General features: G+C 40.8%; 2 protein-coding genes across 5 annotated transcripts in view; both read right to left on the bottom strand.

The window, feature by feature from the left end:
- Nucleotides 1–331: 331 nt before the first annotated feature.
- On the bottom strand, nucleotides 332–7,677 carry slc31a2 (solute carrier family 31 member 2). 2 transcript variants are annotated; one of them, XM_047372102.1, is made up of 4 exons: nucleotides 7,148–7,677; nucleotides 3,473–3,539; nucleotides 1,904–2,117; nucleotides 332–1,239 (listed from the first exon to the last, which is right to left on the bottom strand). In XM_047372102.1, the coding sequence occupies exons 1-4, from the start codon at nucleotides 7,151–7,153 to the stop codon at nucleotides 1,050–1,052; spliced, it is 477 nt and encodes a 158-aa protein (XP_047228058.1). In that variant the 5' UTR covers nucleotides 7,154–7,677; the 3' UTR covers nucleotides 332–1,049. The 2 variants fall into 2 exon arrangements, with proteins under 2 accessions (XP_047228058.1, XP_047228059.1); XM_047372103.1 differs by lacking the exon at nucleotides 7,148–7,677 and adding an exon at nucleotides 4,761–4,915.
- A 1,811-nt stretch (nucleotides 7,678–9,488) lies between these two features.
- arrdc1b (arrestin domain containing 1b) overlaps nucleotides 9,489–20,400 on the bottom strand; it is a 42,129-nt gene continuing 31,217 nt past the window's right edge. The window contains exons 3-9 of one of the 3 annotated variants that reach the window (XR_007039372.1): nucleotides 19,496–19,546; nucleotides 17,718–17,872; nucleotides 16,057–16,239; nucleotides 15,653–15,829; nucleotides 13,954–14,410; nucleotides 12,857–13,130; nucleotides 9,489–12,657 (exon numbers count right to left, since the gene is read on the bottom strand). Coding sequence is in view for 1 of the 3 variants with exons in the window: in XM_047373264.1 (XP_047229220.1) it covers nucleotides 13,066–13,130; nucleotides 13,954–14,410; nucleotides 15,653–15,829; nucleotides 16,057–16,239; nucleotides 17,718–17,872; nucleotides 19,496–19,546 (1,088 nt within the window). In the remaining 2 variants the exon portion in view is untranslated. Of the gene's footprint in view, nucleotides 13,131–13,953; nucleotides 14,411–15,652; nucleotides 15,830–16,056; nucleotides 16,240–17,717; nucleotides 17,873–19,495; nucleotides 19,547–20,400 lie in introns of all 3 variants that reach the window. The other 2 variants (XR_007039371.1, XM_047373264.1) reach the window with 2 other exon arrangements.

Here is a 20,400-nt window from a genome sequence, read left to right as displayed (position 1 = left end):
CTTTTTATACAGAGTGTGTATTTGGTTTCAGCTTTATTTCTGTGCACCAACAAAGAAGAAGCAAGACTAAAATGAAGGTGTTTGATAAAACAAGCACAAGGTCATAACCTTGTTTTGCTCTCAGCACTTCAAAGTCTTGACGCCTTTTAGATTCCTGAGAAAGTTTAGTAAATGAAGGATTACTGCAAAGCGCTGATCAGCAGCAGACATCTATATTATATGAAATACTGAAACACTACAATTCAAACCTCATTGTCTGTTAATTTGTTATCCAGCCTGAATGAGTTAAACGTCTAGAGATCTACACTTTGAAATGAAGAAATAAAAATACTTCAGCAGCTTTAATCTTTATTCTTCATTCAAACAAACCTGCAAAGAGTGAATCACAAAGACTGATTACAAGGTTTTCAACAGACTTTTTTGCTTACGACAGGTTTCTGACAACCTCAGTTTTCTGTCAGAAGGAAAAAAAATAAATGGAGCATGAGACAAACTGATGACCAAAATGAGTCATCGCATCCATCTGAGGAGTTTCCAGGCTAAACATTACAAGAGTCGTTTCCTCAATTAGCAGCTCTGCTGTTCTGAGAGTTTCACTCAAACTCTGCAACAAACACAGAAACTTTCATTCTAACACACAAGAAACAGAAAAAATATCCCCTTTCTAAACAATCAGTTGGAAAAACGCAGATTTCTGACCATAATGTGGTTTTACTGTAGCTCAAACTAGAAAAGTTACCGCCATCTGCTGCAGGTTTTTCAGCTTTTGTTGACTAAACACAGAGGAGTAAAAGCCAGCAGAAGCTGTTTTCCCCCACCACACACACACACACACACACACACACACACACACACACACACACACACAGTCTCTGTTAACCCCTAGAGCTCATCAGCTCTGCAGTCAGATGAATCACATTATTTGTGATCATGTCCACCCTGACCTGCTCTCTGCACACATGCAGCGAGGTCCAAAGAAAGTGACTTTTCAGCCACTGTCCAGAGGAGGTGATCTTTTCACCTCTCCAGGATGAGGAAGTTCTTTAACCTCAGTGTCTGGGTTGGCCATACAGAGACATCTGCCCCAGCAGAGGGAAGGAGATGAAATATCCGAGCGCAGAGCCCAGGATGATGCCAAGAAAGATCCAGATGTTGTAAGACATGACGCAGAGCATCAGCATGTAGCCTAGAGTGACCTGCAGGATGTGAAGGCATGTCTGGATGATGTGCAGCAGCCACCTGGAGACCAATAGTTGGAGGGATTAGTTGTAAAAACATCATATCACTAAGTAGGGGTGTGACGGCACACAAAAATCATGGTTCGGGACCTTTTGGGTTCCCTTCGTTCAAGACAAACGAGTAAAAAGTGGCCACTATAGAACTGACTGGAGATGGATGGAACAATCCAGTGTAACAGATGTACTTGAACACACCATAAAAGTGTTCAGAGGAACTGGACTGGACCAGCGTGTTGCTGCATCTCATCTGCTGTGCAGCGTTTTGGACTGGTTGAAAGCTGCAGGCTGCTGGATTTGGACTTCAGCTGACTTTTCTCCAGAACCAGGGATGCTTACCTTCAGCTTGATGTTGTTTTAAGTGAGTCATTTAGTTCAGAGCAGAGCAGAGCCGCTATGGACCTTATTGCTGTTGAAAGATGTAGACAGTGACAAAGTTCTGGTTCAGTCCACCTTTCTTTCTCCACTGCAGCTGCATGAGAAACCTTAATGTTTACCGATAGTTGGGAACCTTCTCTGTTTTGTTGTTACTTTTTAAAGATCCCCTAAAGAACGTTGCATTGCCCACTTAGTTCCTGACAAAAACATCCTGCATGTGTTCAGGTAGAAAACAACGCTCTATCGTACCGCCACACCCCAAATACTTATTATAAGAGACAAGTTCCCACCTGTTCCTGGTGCTCAGAGGCTGGGAGGTCAGCGAGGACTCTGAGGGGCTGGCGTCCAGCACGGAGCAGCTCTCTGTACGTCCGGATGGAGTGGCGGCATACGCAGACGCAGACTGAGCCAGCTTGGAGCTGCTGCTCAGCCACAACCGCCACACTTTGAGGATTTCAAAGAAGACGGTCAGCAGCAGGACGACAAACACTGACAGCACCATACCTGCAGACAGAGAGAAATACAAACTTTTACTTTCAGTACTTTTACTGCAACTTCCTTTTCCTTAAACATCTTTCTATGACCAAATTTCTAGTCCATTTCTGCCCCTTTTTTACAAGCTTAAACACAAAAAGATCCTTCAACTAATCCTGTTGAAGATCAGTTTCCTACAGATGACTTTGTGGTTAAACATTAAACTGAACGTTTGCTGAGCAGAACAGCATCTGGTCTTTTCTCACAGTCGCACCTGGACCATTAGAACCGGTCCCGCATCAACAGTGTTACTGGAGCAGGCAGCAGGAGACAGCTGGGTATGAATAAAAAGCTCACTGGAACAAACTTGCAGAACCTAGCTGGGCTTTTAATTAGATATGTGATGAAATGATGAGTCAATATTTAACATTTCTAAAAATCATTCCGACCTCTTTCAGCATATAATAATAATGTCAGTGAAAGAGGACAAATGTGTTGATTTAATGTTGAAATGTAATGTTCTGTTAAGCTAAACATCGGATCAGTGCATTCACGAGAGACTTTTGTGATCTTCTCAACATCTACTTCCATTGAGTGTTCTCCAGCCAACCAGCCAGCTTCTCTCACATGATCCAAGCAGAATATGACACCCAAACAGATCGGATGGTTCTGGGTGGCATTTTATCCGCTTTGTTTGTTCTGTTTAACTGGATCTTAAAGAACGTTGGTGAACTTCTGTAGTTTTTAATTTGCTACGTAAATATATTCCTGTCGCCTTCAACTGACCTTTTCACCTCCAACTAAAATAAACTCACAGAACCTGCCTTCAGGTACCATTTGACAACAACAGGAAAATATTGTCAGACAGAACATCATGAGTTCTGGTCAGAATCCTACATCCACTCATCATGAGCCTGAAGGTCGTAGCAGGTTTGAGGCTTTAATGATTTATTTGAACCGCTGATGATTACGTGAACAAATAACTTCAACGATCTTTAGAAACAAGAACTGGGATTAATTAGTTAGGGTTAATTGTGGGTTTTCTCTGATCCAGAGGGTCAAAGATATACATACACCCCAGCTTTCATTTGTAAACTGTCTCTTTACCAAGCAGCTCTTCTGCCACATGGTTTTTATATCCACCAACAAGCTTCTGGAACCATCAGCTGGATATCAGATCGCTCATCTTGGCAGGAGTGATAGAGCTCATTTTAATTGGCTGGTTTCCAGGTATAGACGCAGCTTTGAGGCGCTCATCCATTTTCACTTTGTCTTTGGTTCTGTTGTCCTAGAGACAACGGTTACAAACCACGAGTTCAGTTGAGTCCGGTTCTAATGAGTTTACTCAGCTGAGAGGTTGTCAGACGTGTAGATCTGGTGCTTACCTACAGGGCCATGGACATCCCAGAGGTCAAAGAGTAGCTTCACGCTGCTCGACGCCTCAAAGGTCATCTGGAGGAAAACAAGAGAAGCGTGAAAAGCTATACACAGGCGACGACAACACCTGTACTGCAGAATCTATTGTTCTGTTTCCTTCATAGGACTTTTTCTCTTATTAAGATTTCATTATCTTTTGAGTAAAAACTGGATGATTCAATTGTTTATCTTCTAATGTTTGTTTAAAGCACTTGGAGCTAATTTAATTTTTATAGAACTGATTAAATCAATGAAATCCTTATTTACTGAGGTTCAGCTTCAGCTCAGACATAACGTGTTCAACCTGCTGCTCAGAATGGGTCTGATTACTGATCTTCGATCCAACTTTCATTTTCTCAGAATAATCCAGACACACGGGAAAGTTTAAAGAAGGGAAGCCTGGGAATTCTCGGTTTTACTCCTGTTTCTGGACTTGCAAACGCAAAACGTTGCCGTGATTATTAAAACCCAGAAATAACTGAACGGACGCTGCTGTGGACCGATCTCTATCCGGCACGTCTGAACAGACCGGCTTTTTAATCAGAGTGATGCTTTGTCCTCTCCAGCTGCTGTGGATGTAGGACTGAGAAATTCTTTGTGTTGTTCTGTCAACATCCCGGCTCTCTTCTCATCTTCCTCCTGTCCGGGCAGGAGGATCTCTCAGCAGCTGGCACTCAGAGCCTGACAACACCTTCTACACTCCCAGCCAACAGCTCAGGTGGCTTCTGGCTCCGGGGCCCAACGGCTCACTGTTCATTCTGATTTTAAATCTTTAATGAATGTTTAAGTCATTTGAAAACATGTATATCACCAGCTTCAACTGTCCAGGCTTATAAGCTTTGCATGATGACGGCCTTTCTGGGAAAGCAGCAGACGTGTTTCAACAGTTTATGAGTAAATCCAAACACAGAGTCAACAAACAGGCTGATCATCAGGAGCTTATCCTTCAGGGAAATTGAGAAAACCAGGATTTTTTATGCTTCCAGGTGAGCAATGAGGCAGAAAACAGAGATACCTCCAGCAGATGGTGTCTGGGTTTATGGATTTAGCTGCAATGGACGCTAAGAGGTCAAACAGGTCATGCTCTGATCAAAACTAATACATCTGGATGCCTCATATCAAACATTTTGCACAATGTAGAACATTTTAGATCCAAATCACATAACATTTCTGCTGTAACAGAGCAAGGGGAAGAATGTCAACTGCAATTATAGAATTGCGTAGATCTAAAAAGGTGCTAAAAAACTAGAAATCTACCCCACACTGATGCCTTCAGATGTGGCTGTTTTCACTGCTGTGTCTTTGTTCTAAACGTTAAAGTTCTCCAGGCTTCCTGAAGGTCTGTCACGGTTTTTCTTTGGACTCTGGCTGCTTTCCCACTCAGTTTCTGGTCACCACCTGACCTTCCTTGTGTTCATTAAACCAGTTAACTCTGACCTGTCAATCATTCAGAGAGGAGGCACGTAAACTCAAGAGATCAACCAGTGTTGCGTCAACTGAATCTACAAAAGAAAACCAGTAGAGATTGCAGTTTTTACAGACAGAACATTTTTAAGTTCCAACAAAATTATTTCTATAACTTTTTATACTTTAGCGCCATTTTGCAGCAGAGTTTTATGGGGTACAGAAAGGAGGCGTTTACAATGAGACATTACAGATCATGTGTAAATTCATCCTCTGACAACCGACGAATTTATATGATTTTCTATAATCTTCTAGTAGTCTGCTGTCAGGACGTGTGGTTAAACAACATCTGAGGTGCCATCTGCGAAGAAAATAAAGTGTAGGTTGAAGTACGTGGATACAACGTGGTTTGTTTCTGGAGTTTCTGTGAAATCCAACAATTTTCTCACTTAAATTTCAAGACATTTCCTTGAGTTTTTCAAACATTTAAAAAATCCAAATAGAAAATATTTACCTAGTTATATTATCTGCATGTCCCACTAATCATGAAACAAGACGATGTTAAAGCTTGATTCCAATATTCTCTCTTTATTTGGCATCTGGACCAACTGGAACAGCTCAAATATAGATGGTTCAGTACTGGTCTGCATCCAAACCAGACCCACTTTAGCACTGAAATGGCCTTTTTAAACATTCTTGATGAGAGTTTATTATTTTGTGGGTTTTTTCGGTACCTAAAAACATTTAAAAAAAGAAAGTAAAATCCAGTTTTGACGTGGTTATTCACAGATTAACATAATTTGGATACAGGTCAATAAAAAAAAGCACTTTATTGTTTTGAAATTTTGAATTTTCTTGTAAATATTTTAAATACCAAAAAGAATAAAAGTTGTGAATTTTCTTCCATAATCCATTTACTTGCATCCATAACCCTCCAGATGAAGAAAACGATTAGAGCAAATTTCAAACTGGAGCAACTCTGCTATAAAAACATGACTCACCGACCCAGAACCAACACCACTGATGCTTACCCTGGTGACTTTATACTAAAGACCAGAACCAATCTTCTGCTGACCCAGGACTGTCATATGTAATGATTCACAATGTTGGCCCAAAGTCTTATATTTCCCTTCCAAGCTGCCAGAACTTTGTTGCATCCATTTAACACGGTCTATATTAACAGTTCTCCAGACTTTGGCTGCTTTTTCACCCATTTTCAGACATGTCCCGAACCATATCCACAGGACTGTAACTTAAATACCAGCAGCCAGTATCAAAGACACACTTTGCTCCACGTTCTGAAGTAAAAACTATTTTTAAAGAATATTTCAGAGATAAAACAGTTTGATAGAAAATTTGATTTTAGCATCAGTGAGGCGGTTCAGCTAAAACCGAGCAAACAGAAGATTATCTGCTTTTGTCTCTTTCCTCAGACTTTAAATACACACTTAACACCAAAGACATGTTGAGTTTTCAGATAATAGTTATCGAGTAAACTCTTTGCTCAAACAAAATACAATAAAAACAGTGACCGGCACAGGGTTTAGATTTGAAATAAAATAAAAAACTAAAGGAGCCAAAGTCCAAACAAAAGCATTATGAAAACCAGGAACTTTTTCAGAGCTCATTTTCAGTCTCAAAATCTCAAACTTTTCCAAACTAAAATTTTGAAAAATCTTCTGTCATATCCGGATGTTGTTTGTTTTGAAATCATGGAGCGAAGCAAAAGTTTTCCATGTCAGGGGTGGTAAGGTTCCAGTTTACTGGGTTTAATTTCCATCTGCAGGAGCTCCAATCAGTTTTAACAGTTTTCCTGGAATCTAAATCAGACCAAGAAACAAAAACACAGTTCCAGTTTAAAACCCTGAGCTAAAAGTACAACTTAAAACATATTCCCATGCCCAGTTTCTTTATTCCACACTTATCTTGAAAGCAAGTTTTCCACAGTTTTCCATAGTTTCTAAGACTTGGTAGGAAAAGTCTTGAGCAGATTATTGACCCAGATATAATAATAAAACTGATAATTAGAGGAATGTATGACTGGGTATTTCTCTCTATATAACTGGTAAAGTAGAACAGATATTTTACTGTTCTTACTTTTATGATCTATAATTTAATTGTAGTTTCGCGGAAGTTTGTAAATTTAAACTAGGTTCCTGCAGCATGTCTGAAGACGCCAGAAACGATCCGCTGCTCCTTTCTTTCCACAAACACGTGTCCGCTCCAAACAGGAAACCCACCTGCATGTTGGTGAGGTGAAGCTATCGACCCAGTTTCAGCAGGCGTTAAGTTCGGGTCCCATCAGAACTTTGAAGACTCAGCTGTCAGATCTGTCCATCTGCTGAACGCAGCCCAGCAACAGTCAGCGGAATGATCAGAATCTCAGCAGCACATTGAGGTCGGCTAAACCCGTGACTTAAATCAGCCCCAGGGGCTCATGGTTAATGGAGTTTCTACAGAAACTGAGTTCCAGCGATTTAACTAGACGTTCCCGTCGGTTCAGGACAAAAACGGACAAATATATGCCACAAAAGACGAGACTATATTCTATTTTAGCCGCTAAATGACGCCGCTCGGTGCCTTTAAAGTTAACGGACGGCTTTTTGTTTACGACGCCTGAACGTTGTCGACTGGAATCACGTGACCAACGGAAAAGGCCGAGTGCAGTCGTCTAAATGCGGCGTCCGCTCTCTCGCGGTCAGCCGGGGCTTGACATGGCTAGAAATGATTAGCGGGGCGGGAGAAGAATCAATCTGTCCAAAGTTGCCGCAACTTGTTGGCGGTCATACGCCTTGGAGCTCTACCGGTCCTTGGAGCCCGGAAACAGTCACCACTCTATCGAAAGACTCTTAAAGGAACGAATCTCAAACAGTTTCTAAAGTTTGAGCTCTTTTTAATCTAAGTTAAGGCAGAGGAATTACAGAGATCAGCGCTGAGGCTCCCGTCTCGGACCGTCTCCGTCTGTTAGAGGATGACGAAGAGCCCCGATAGAAGGTCACATATAGTTTTTATATCTGGTTCTCCAATGCAATGGATGTTCCCTCCCTCAGTGTTTATCAGTAGACTATGTGTCACCATTGTGGTGTCTATCTGTTAGATTGTGTCCATCCTTAATCTAAGTGTGCTGCTGCTTTCTAATCAAACCAGTTATACCAGCTGCTCCACTATCAGCCCCAGTGCCCCAGCTTCAGGTCATTCATGACAATCCTTGCGCCATTTCTCCTTGTAATGTGTGTCTATGAGCTTCTTATCCTATTCTAACAAAAGGGAAACATTAGAACTTATATTTTTATTTATAGTATAAATGGGAAAAACAGCTATGAACATATTAATAAAGGTTATTCCTAACAATCAATAAATGATACTAATCTTTGTTTGTCATTGCAACTCGAACATTCTAATAAAAATGTCCTCTGCATTTAAAACTCATGCCAGAGAGCAGCGGACTGCAAAGTAACCTGAACTGGCTCAGATTCTTTGCTGCCCCATAAAAACGATGCGTCAGCGCGTCCGCCATATTGTGAGTGGCAAGTTCGCCGAAGACACCATACAACGATTGGACAGAATTAAAAGAACTAAATAATTTTGATGAGTAAACTTTCTATGTTTATTTTAATACCATTGTGATCACTGAAATAAAAACTGGACACTATCTGTAAATTAAAATACAGTGCACGTAAAATTCACTAAATCTTACTTTGATTTACCTCTTAAAATCTACCAAACCACCTAATTTATATTAAATGATACCGAAACTATATTTATTCAGATATTTTTTCTGGTTGTGTATGAGTGAGGCGCTCTACAAACCTAACTCAGTTTCACCAGTAGAAGCGGCCAAAATTCCAGCAAATTATTCTAAGAAGCTTGTGGACAGATACCCAAGTCATCTGGTCTAAAAGCGAACTACCAAATACTATAGAAATGTATGTCACCTTTTCAATTAGGAGACTGTTCTTTAAAAATTTCCTCTCGATGTTCTGATACTTAGCAAATAGAAATAACTGTTATTCCTGATGAGAAACTGATCAAAATAGAAATCACCAGGAAATTATCACGTGCCACGGATTCAGTGACTTTTCCTTTATTTGGATGACGTTTTTATCGTGGTATCAAAATAATAGTGGTATGTTTAAATGTGTTGTGGTTTTACGCTCAAGATGGAAAATCCAAGACAGAAAAATGAACTGGATCGCCACCCGAAGTCAGGATTCTCACTTGTAGTCCGGAGGAGGAAGAACCAGCCTGGACCGATACGAAAAACTTTGTGCTACTAAACCTAAAATGACTTGAGTTTTGCAGTAGGGCAATGATCCAAAACTCATCAGCAAGTCCAGCTCTAAATGCCAATAATAAAAGGAAGGTTTTAGAGTGGCATAGTCAAAGTCTGGACTTTAATCTGATGACGATGCTGTGGTGTGACCTTAAACAGGTCTGTCATGTTTAAAAGGAAAGTTGGCCAACATTCCCCCACAGTAAAACACTTATCGTCACGAACTCTTGATGGCAGCTGTTGATGTACGAGTTTTACAAGGGTTGCACACTTATTAGGTTTTGGGGGAAATTACTTGTTGACATAGGTCAACTACAAAAACACGTCATGTGATTTTTATTATTATTTTATAGTCCAGTACAACCCTGATTCTGCACTGACGCTGGAAACATTACATGTACTCGTTGAGGTGCTTGTCTCAACATATTCAAACTGCGCCTGTAAACAGTTTCCAAGTAGAAAAATACAAAACTAGACGCCACTCATTTACATGTAAAAGGAAAATCAGCAGAAAAAAACCCCATAAAAGTGGTGTTTCATAAAGCTATAGTACCTTTAGTTGGAATAAACAGAAACAGGACTGAAAGGCAGCAAGAAATGACTTCAAGGAGGCATGCAGTCACATTATTACCCAGACTTTAACATGATTATATTTGACAAAGCAGTTTCCTGTGGAAGGTTGACTCTGAACCCGGATGCTTTCATGAATGTAAAACTGATTACTGATTGGTTTAAAATGTAAGAAAACAAGACCATTCAGTACAGTGGTTGTGCTTTAGATTCTCACAGTTATAGGAAGGGCGACTTCTTTGAACAGGGTTCCTTCACAGTTTTTATTTCAAAATTCACGTTTTTAAAGGCTCAAATTTCCAAATATCTCAATCAATCTGAAGACCATTTAGAGTATGGATGTTTAATGTGATTTGGTGCATTTGTTTTTATATTTTGGCGCTTCGGATCAGTGTGTTCGAAGCAATAAATGCTTAAAAAAAAACCAAACTGAGCCACAGTGACCCTCGGCTGCTTGAATGTTTACACATCAGTGGGTTTTCAGTGAATACCTCATAAGCTCCTTTATTTGGAATCATTTCACTCTCAAAGTTTTGAGATAAAAAAGATCTCAAGCCTGTTTTGACTCGACAACAGTTCAATTAGGTAATTCTTTTAAAAAAATATGATCTTCAGATCTTTGTTGCAAATACAGCTTCACGGTTTCATGATCTTAACAGAATACGTCTTGAGACGACATCTTTGACTTGATAGCAAGCCGATTATCTCGAATTAAGACAACTTAAAGCCTCTTGCCTTGAAATATTTCGTTATCTTGAGATAATGGGATGTTGAGGTTGTTTTGAAGGCATTACAGTTTGATTGGCTCATTATCTTATTTTCTCAAGGCAACAATTTCACTATATTATCTTAAAATAAAACAATCTTGAGCTTTTAGTCGTACAACTAAAATACAATTTAATTTTCCCCTAATCTTGAGGTATGAAAGCTCAAATTCTTAAAAAGAACAGGCTGATAGGTTTAATTCAAACAAAGCAGCGAAACCAGCAGCTGGTTCAAGCTGAAAACTATCCGTCATAGAGAAGACAGGAAAGATTATTCCTGTAGTAAAAACTATTCGGTGCTGCACCATAAACAGCCTTTAATCTAACAAATCTTATCTCAAAATAACAAGATAATCAGCTCATGATTTCAATTTAAATCACCCGTAGGAACAGGTTCTCTCAGTTTACATACATCTGTCACGCATCATAGGTCTGAAAATAACTGTTAGTAGTTTAGATCGAGGCAGACAGAGTTTATGGTTTTTAAAAATAGAATACTGACATTATGGAAATTACTCATTTTACTTATCCAGGCTTGTAAAATGTTAAAAGCAAATTCCCTACTTTTCCATAATTGTCTCAGGAGTATGAAGGAACCCTGTTTGACAGCAAAGTAGTCCTGAATGATAAGAGTGCAAGAAATCAACATAAAGGGATTTTCTCTAAACAACTGAACAAAACTCACAAATGAACAATCAGTCTGAAGCATTTTGTTCCTTCTCCCTCTTATGAACCACATCAGATAAAACGTTTTTATGTGCAAAAGAAAACAAAGATGTTCTATCTGCAAATGCCCGCTGCAGACGTAACGTACTAAGATCACATCGTGGGTTTTTGTTGGAAATAAAAGAGAAAAAGTTTAACATAGAAATGACACAGGAGCAGGTTAAAAATTAAGTTTGAGAAGAAAAAAAAAAAAAAACCAACGTGTGGCAACTCGTTTAAATCCAGACCCTCCTCACACACACACACAATGCACTCAAACTTTCAGAAAGTGCTCCATTGTGCACACACACATTGTCATCTACACACTACATGAGGGTTAAGGCAACAAAAAGGTTCCTCAGACTCCTCCAGAGAAGAAGAAGCGCTTTAACGCCAGCAGAGGGGCTGATCTGTTGTGATTTCAAACAGCAGACCTCAAAGACGCCGTGAAGCAGTTTGGGTGGCTGGATATGAGACTCCAGACTGAAAGGCAAGCTGATGTACCACAACTGACCACAGGAGGGCGCAGTGAGATTTACTGCAAAAACAACCCTTTGAATAAAAAAATAAAGCAGAACCAACACAAGATGGCGGTATGGAGTAAAACACAACCAATAATGCTCAATTAAACTTATAAACCAATTTTTTGACAAGCAGCCAGAATATTACCATTTTAAACTGGTTTCGATCAATAGTTCTTCTGTTGGTTGTTTCATAGTGACACAGAGAACGGCATGTTAAACCTTTTCAGGGGAGTATTTGTTAAGTTGATTCTGACCAATGAATCATTGAGGCATTTCCTTTGAGCAGACGCTGCACAATATGCTGAAAGATTAGCAGCTAAAGAACAAAGAAAACATTAATAGACCTCCATAAAGCCAGAAGAAAAACTGATCCAGGACACTTTAAAATATTACAAGAAATTCTGACCGCTTTGGGGAAAAGCAAAAAGAAATTCAGATTGGTTTCTTTTGCACAGAACTGTGCCAAAAGCATTCATACTACTTGAACTTAACCACATTTTGCAAAAAAAAAGAAAACCATTCATGATTTTTTTTTTTTCCAGTGTTCTACTTTGTTTTGGTTCGTAAAAGAAAATCTTGGTAAAATACCAAGAAGTTTATTCTAATGTCACAAAATCAGGAGAAAATCAAGGGGTAACAGGAAAACTTTCTGAAGGCTGAAGTTATGGTTTACCCAGAACCCTGTTTCCCATGTGTAGGATAAAAACAAGTTCTTTAAAAATCACCAAAAAATGCTTCATAAAGGGGTTGTGTTGGGTTCTGTAGTTTCTCCTTCCTTGCCAGACAGATGCACTGGATGCAGCAGAGGAACCGGCACCTTTTTAGACCCGCTACAGAGGCACCCCTGCTCGGCCGATGACGAGGACAGCTGGGAGTCAAACACACAACTCTGGAGTCCAAGCATCCGTGCAGATCTGTTGCGATTCCAGAAAAGGCCAGACTGAAAGTTCTCATCGAAAGCAATCAGGTGCTACAATTATTCTAAAGGCATTACAGATGCAATAGTTCGCTAAAATAAAAAATAGATTTCACTCCTCCAAGAATAAAACGGGTCCAGTCACAGAACATCCTAAATATTGATCTGAAAATACTTCTTTTAGGCACTGTGTTCACCTGTTGTGTCTGATGTTACCTGCTGGGACATGAGGTGGAAACTAGAATTCTTAGAAAAATAAGAAACGATCCCATTTTAACTCCAGACAGACCCAGTCCTCGGGGCGTCTGCAGGGTGAAGCGGTTGTCCAGCATGTCTCTGTCTGGATTTGTTTGGGAGGCGAGTGCAGACAGGTGGCGAACATGACGTTTCGCCGTCCGCTTATCTTCTACTGTCCACTGTTAAAACTAGAGTTCACACTGCTGCAGCTTTCCTCATAAGTCGGAGGGGGTTCTGAAACATAAAGGCAAAAAGGTCAATAATGAGCAGAAGTCTGTAAGATTACATTTTGTGGGATTAAAGTTGGATTACCGGACGGTCCAGAATCTAACTTTATCAGTCCTGAGTTCCTAAACATTTTCCTATCAAAGTTCCAGACTTTTCCAGATTTCTCAGTTCATCTAAAAGAACGAAACAACGGATGAATGGACAAACCGACGCTCGATCGAATGAATCAAAGGATAAATGAACGGAACGACAGACAAGCTGAGGGATAAATGGACGCATGGATTAATTAACAGGTACATGGACACACCGATGGATTAACGGACGGATAGGAAGAAGAATGGACAAACAGACTGTTGGATAGATGGATGGATGGATGGATGGACCGAATGACTCATGGTTAGACGAGAAAATGGATGGACGGATGGTTCCCAGAAGGATGGATAGATGGATGGATGCATGAATGGACAGACACTGTGGGGAACGGATGGACCAACAAGCGCACCGATACACGGGGGAAGGATGGCCTGACGAATTTATGGATAAACGGATGGATAGATGAACTGGCGGACGGATGGTTCTGAACGGAGGGAACAGACCTGGAAAGACATCCAGGAGTGAGGGCTGCGATTAAGCTCAATAACGCTCCTTGTTAGACTGAATCAGGCAAATGTAAGCACAGATAAATTGTCTGCAGAAAAATATCCTGGAACATTAGCAGGAAGTCTGTTTTTGACCAAAAATAAAAAAGCAAATGAATAATTTCACTGAAGCGTTATTACCCTGGTCCACCTCTGCTGCGTGCCCAGATATATTGTTTCTAATTGCTCACCTTGAGGATAGTCACAGCTGCTGTATTCTGGGGGCAGGATGAGCGAACAGGAGGTGGGGATTGGAAGTACATCTCCCTCTGTGAAGAAAGGTATGGTGGCTCCAGTGGACAGGCAGAAGAGCGGAGCAGACGCATCGGGGCGCCTGCCAGACAGCAGCGCTGCACCCGGGGCGTGGCTGAAGGCGCTGGGCGACATGGTGACCGGCTGCCCCGAGGGATCCTGCTGGGAGTGGCTTTTGGTGGGAATCTCCTCGCTGGCGAAGCCCCCGGCGCACAGCTCGTCCTGTGGATCCTCCTCAGCTGGCGGGGCGCTGGGCATCACTCCAGTGGTACCAGGTACCAGCGATGAGACGGGACTGGGACTGGTGGGTATAGACCTTGTTGGAGACAGGTTCACAGGGATGTTTCCGATGTAGATGGGCAAAACGACGACTGCTTCTGGAGACTTTAGTGAAATCTGAAACACATACAGAGATTCTGAAAGAAGACCTCAAGCTTCAAGGCTGAGTTTACGTGCATTAAAGAGTAAGCATAAAACAGTTGCTGGTTTTAATGGTGACCATGGTAAATTTTAGTTAGTTATATCTAGCCTATATGCAGCAACTTGCAGAAGCAATAACTCTAAGATCTCTTCTGTCTGAATGTATCCGACGTTTGGCCCATTCTTCTTTACAAAGCAGTACCTGCTCATTGAGGTTTCCTTAGAGCTCTCTTTAAGTCCCGGTGCAACATTTAGGTTAGGTTGAGGTCTGGTCTTTGATCGGACCATTTTAACACCTTGATTCTTACTTTTTCAGCCATTCTGTTGCAGATTTGGTTCTGTTTTTAAGCTCACTGTCCTGTTGATGACCCAGTTCGGCCCAAACCTCAGCTGTATGACAGATGGGCTGAAATGTGACTCCAGAATCCTTTTATAGACAGGGAGTATATGGAGTTTAATGACTGCATGGTGCCCAGGGCCTATGGCTGCAGAAAAGGCCCAAAGCATCACCCCTCCACCACCATACCTGACAGCTGGTTGGAAGTTTTTCTGCTGATGTGCATTTTCAGGTTTCTTTAATTATGATTCTGCGCATTATGGCCAAATATCTCTACGTTGGTCTCGTATGTCCAAAGCACATTGCTCCAGATGTCTTGTGGTTCATTCAGATACAACTTTGCAAACCTAAGTCACTGTTAAGAAAAAAAAACAAAGTTTCTCCGTCAACTCCTCAAAACCGTCCATACATGTTCAGTCTTTTTCTGATTGTCGTGTCACGAAGGTTAATATTTTACATCCTGAGGCCGGTAGAGTCGAAGCTCTAGGCTTTTGTTGGTCATTTCTCTGAGCATTGCAGAGTCTGATTGTTGGGTGAATTTGCTGGGACGTTCAGTTCTGCAAAGACTGGCAGCGGTCTTAAATGTTTTCTACTTGTAAATAAATCTCTCTGCAGAAAGATGGACTTCAAATAGCTTGAAAAGCATCTTATAACCCTTCACAGACTTTTGAGACCATTTTCCTTCCACTTCATAATTATGTGCTACTCAGTGGGTCAAAGAAAATAAATTAAAGTTTGTCATTAAAATATGAAAAAATGTGAAAAAGTACAAGAAGTACAAACACTACTAATCACAATACTATAATAGTAACAGAGCCGCCAATAACAGATTTTTAACAACAAACCAAAGAAAGTGTTTGCCTAAAAAGACCCGATATTACCTGAACGAAGTAATCGATGTCAATTAGGCGGCAGCCGGCAAGTGCCGACTGAGGAAGAGGAGGGACAATGATCTGCTCCTTCCACTCTGCATGTTTTCCAGCCTTCACTCCGGCTCCCTCCACCTCGGCAATGGTTCGCAGGTCGAAGACGGGCCGCTTGGACCTATAGGTCACTTTCTAATCAAAAGCACGCAGACATGTTAGAGACTACACTTTACTCTAATATGAAGCTGCATGTAAATGTAATGTAGATCAAAAAGGAAGAAAAGGTTTATACACCGCTTGTGTTTATTACACTAATTAAGGAAGGTTTGGTGAATATTTAGATTTAAAAAAAAATCAGTCCTGCAGCCAAGATGGTACCTTCTGAGGAAACATATACTACTGATGATTTCTATACACACCTGTATGAGACTGGCCAGCACGTATCCGGTGTCTTTCCCGGACTTATTGTGGATCTCCGTGGATAATCTGATGACCTGACCAGGGATGTAACCCTTCAGGTCACTGCGCGTTTTCAGCATCAGGGTTCCCGTCCTCACCAGGAGGTAATTAAACTTCTTCGTTGTTACTGCACAATTCTGTTGCTGCGAGGGTAAATTTACAGTGTAAATATTTGGATTTTTAAAGTAAATAAAATACTTTAGCAGATGTACTCTGGAGTATCAGGAAATTTTTAAAGTAATGATGGCAGGACGGTAAATTGGCAAGTGAAAAAAGATTAGCAATTGTTGCAGCGATTAACTTTCTGTACTATTTTTATTACCATAGAAAGTGCTCCCAGCTCAGTGCCTCTGTGGGTAGTTGTGCCTCTTTCCTGGACAGAGTCATTGACGAAGATATTGTCGCGAGCAACTTTGTGTATTCATAATGTTTTGGTCCCACAGAAATACTACTAAATGTTTGTGTTTAGATATTTCTTCTTCTTTGACTGAACCAATGGTTAAGCTAGTGCTGCGGTTCACGCTGTGTACACATTCTGTTTGTCTTTTACATAGAGAGTACTACTGACCCTGGTTCCTGAATTTAGATTTGTGTCCTGAGTCAATGTTTCTACGTTTTGCTGTCTCTCTTTCATGTGAAAATACACTGACAGAGTTATTGCTACCATTGAAACTGTGAACAGTTTGTTTTTATTACCATAGAAAGTACTCCTGGCCCAGTATTTCCGTGTGTAGATGTGTGTCCTGGCTCACTGCTTCTGTGTTTATAAGTCTCTTTCTAGGACAGAACTATTGACAGAGCTATTGCAACCTATAATGTTGTGAACTCTTCGTTTTCCGTCCAGTAGAAAGTACTCTGGTCCTGGCGCTTCTGGGTTTAGATGTGTGCCTTTCCTAGATGGAATCATTAAAATAGCTATCGCTACTTTGTTTACTCTTTGGTTTACTGGCTCATAGAAGGTACTACTGGCACAGTGGTTCTGTGTATAAACGTCCCTCTTTTCTGTACTGAGTCTCTGACTAGGTTATGGTTACAATTTACATTGTGCACTGAAAGTACTCCAAGTTTAATACGTCTGTATTTACATGTGCTACTTTCCAGTACAGAGCCACTAACTGAGATATTGCTGGCCTTTGTGTGGAAAAAGTACTACTGACCCAATAATTGTGTTTGTCTTTGCTGGACAGAACCAATGACAAAGCTTCTTGTAACGTCGTGTTTTTTCCTTTCCTTTCAAATGTACTTCTGATTCAATGCTTCTGTGTTTGGCTGTGTATTCCTACTTGATGGACCCATGTTTGGAGCTATTGCTCCCAGTAACTGCATACTAATGGAAAGTACTGCTGGCAAAAAAAAAAGGAATTTAACAGGTTATTGCTGCCACTAACTTTATGTACTCCATTTATGTTCTTGTCCCATTGAAAGTGCTGCTTACTCAGTGCTCGATGCTGGGCTTCCTTCCTGTATTCTGTGTAATTGAATATGAATTTGAACTCTTTGTCTTCTAAAGGGCCTTGAGAGGGCATCTGTTGTGAATTTACGTAATTAAAAAGATAACTGAAGTGAAAATGAGGTGAAAAACTTCACTCATAGAAGTTCCAAGTTTAACCCAAACACTCACTTCGATGTCAGGAACCTCGTTGAGATTGAGCATGTTGAGAACGTAGAAGAGCCTCTGTGCTTTGTAGTCCTTGGAGAAGCGGGGCGTGTCAATGGCCGCCCTCACATGGTAAACGACCTTCCCAAAGGGTCCTTCAAACGACGTGGGAATGGCAACTAAAAGAGTGGATGGAAAATGTTCAGGCATGACTTTGCTGCACGAACAGATTCTAATAGCCTTTAGGACATTTAAAGGCTTCTAATTGATTTAGGCCAGAAATGCTACAATCCACGTAGACCTCCAACACATGATGGGACGTAGAACTGGTAATCAGTCTGGCCTGGAGATAAAATTATAAAAGGTCTTTTTCACACACAACTCTCTGGAAAACGAGAATGGTCCAGGAAACAAAAAAAGATCCAGTAAGTGGCTGCAGAATGGGAACTTTGAAGCAGATGTGCTACAGCAGCAGAGGACAACGCTAGGTGCCAGTCCTATCAGATAAGAACAGAAAACCGTAGGCTACAATTCTCATGGGCTCGACAAACAAAACAACAACAGACTGGAAAATTGTTGCCTGGTCCAATGAGTCTCCATAGGGTCACTATTGGAGCAAACAACATGAAAGCGTGGATCCATCCTGCCCAAGGCTGGATGGATCACTCTGGGCTCTTTAGTGCCAACTGAGCATTGTTTTAACACCACAGTTTATCCGGGTATTGCTGCTGACTACATCCATCCCTTTATTAACACAATGTACCCATCTTCCGATGTCGCAACGGTAAAAACAGTCTTTGCTCAACAATGTGGGCCCTGAGAAGAACACAGGAAAACAAACAAAGCATCAAATGAAACAATCTTTTTTTTTTTAGGTTTAATTTATTAAATAAATATTTATTCATACTTTATTAATCACTTCAGCCCTGAACTGATCTCAGAGCTAAAAGACACTTTATGACAGATACCAACAAGATTCAGAGCACATCATGACACCTCTGTCCTGACATTTGCATAAAACTTTAAAACCAATCAAATCCAACTTAACATTTGTATTAAACAGCTTCCTTCTTTATACTTTCATTTATTCTGCTTTGATTGTTGTGATCTTCAACAATCTGTGCAGACAGCTCATTTTTTGTTTGAGTAAAAATAAACATTATGTGACATAAACATCTAATTTCCTGATTTAGCAACAACTGCAGAGTCCTAAACCCACACCAGACTGGTTCCTTCGCCAGCAGGGGGCAGTATGAGCCACAGTGAGTTGATGAGACTGGGGGCTTCTGAGGAGGGGAGGACAAAGCATGGAGGCATAAAGACCAATTAAACAGTGACTGTAGAGAAGGATAAAGGGCTCCAAATAACCCCAACTCCCACTGATATTGAGCCATTCATGCATAATGAGCAGAAGATACCAGACGGATACAGGTGGCAAGAACATTCAGCAAGAGTTAGTTTCATCAGCATTACTGTGGTTTTGAGCTTCACTGCCAGCAGCATTAAATGTGTATTTATGAGAAAGGTTCATGCTGAATTAGGATGTAAAGTCATGCTGAGAGGATCTGAGACCAGGAGTCTCCACCCAGATCTTTCAAACATTAACTAAAGGTTACTTCTCCTCACATATCTGATGTGTGACTAATCCGTGTCGTACATGAAGGTCTCAGAGCTAAACACTCTCTAAATTAACAGAGGTTATCATTTGTTTTACTGACGTCAGCTGTTGGTTTAAATAAGGCAGGTCTGCAGGAAAAACAATTACAGGAACAGAAGGCGTGCCTTCGACGGGCATGACTCACCTGGAAGGACGAACTGGAAAGTGAAACTGTGTTCACCTGGGACCAGGGTTCCTGTAAGGAAGAACGGTTTATGAGTTACAAACCAGATATAAAACTATACAGAGCTACATCTTGTTCACGTAAAAACTCCAGCCTTTTCCACCCCGAACTGACCACAGCTGGCACCCCTTCATGTTTATTTTCAAATATAAAATACAAAGAGATTCATGACATTCGAACCTGCGAGAAGGACGAGAGGGGAAGGGAAGAGGGATGGACGTAGGACAGGACAGAGAGAAACAAATAAACAAAGGACTAAATAAGGACACAAGAAGAACAAAAGGCAGTAAAGAAGGAAGGACATAAGGTAGAGAGGACCCAAGGAAGCAATGAAGGAAGGAGGTATGAGAGAAAGGAAGGACACAGCATTTAGGCAGTAGGATAGGGAATAATGTCCTATCTTTAAATAGGAATGAGAGAATTTAAACTATACTGTGGTTTTAAAAAGTCACAGTTTGAAAACCACAAAAAGTGCAAGGTTTTCCACTGCTGTATGTAGAGCAAAGCTCTCCTCCCCTCCCCCACTTATTGCTACAAGCAAAAAGTAAACAAGTCTGTCAGCTGTGTATGGTGCTCTAAGAAAAGGAATTTCCCCCCGTTAAACTCGGCGTTTTGGAAAATCACTGGAAGCACAGGCAAGGCTCGGATGCTAGCAATCACAGATCCTACGGGAGCGAAACTTTGCAACAAGCTAATAAAATTAGCATCTCTGTTGGCAAAATTAACACCCTATTGCAGACTTGCTATTTAAGCAGATAAAAGGGCTAATTATAAATCAACTTTTTTTTATTTTTACATTTGACTTCTAGAAGCTTTAATTATGTTAATTATGTTGTTTATTGCCAGTTAATTTATAACCTTGGCAT

Source organism: Girardinichthys multiradiatus, chromosome 8, assembly GCF_021462225.1.
Source record: "Girardinichthys multiradiatus isolate DD_20200921_A chromosome 8, DD_fGirMul_XY1, whole genome shotgun sequence".
Lineage (NCBI taxonomy): Eukaryota > Metazoa > Chordata > Actinopteri > Cyprinodontiformes > Goodeidae > Girardinichthys > Girardinichthys multiradiatus.
The sequence above is the reverse complement of the archived record's forward strand: the minus strand, read 5'-3'. Positions and strand labels throughout refer to the sequence as shown.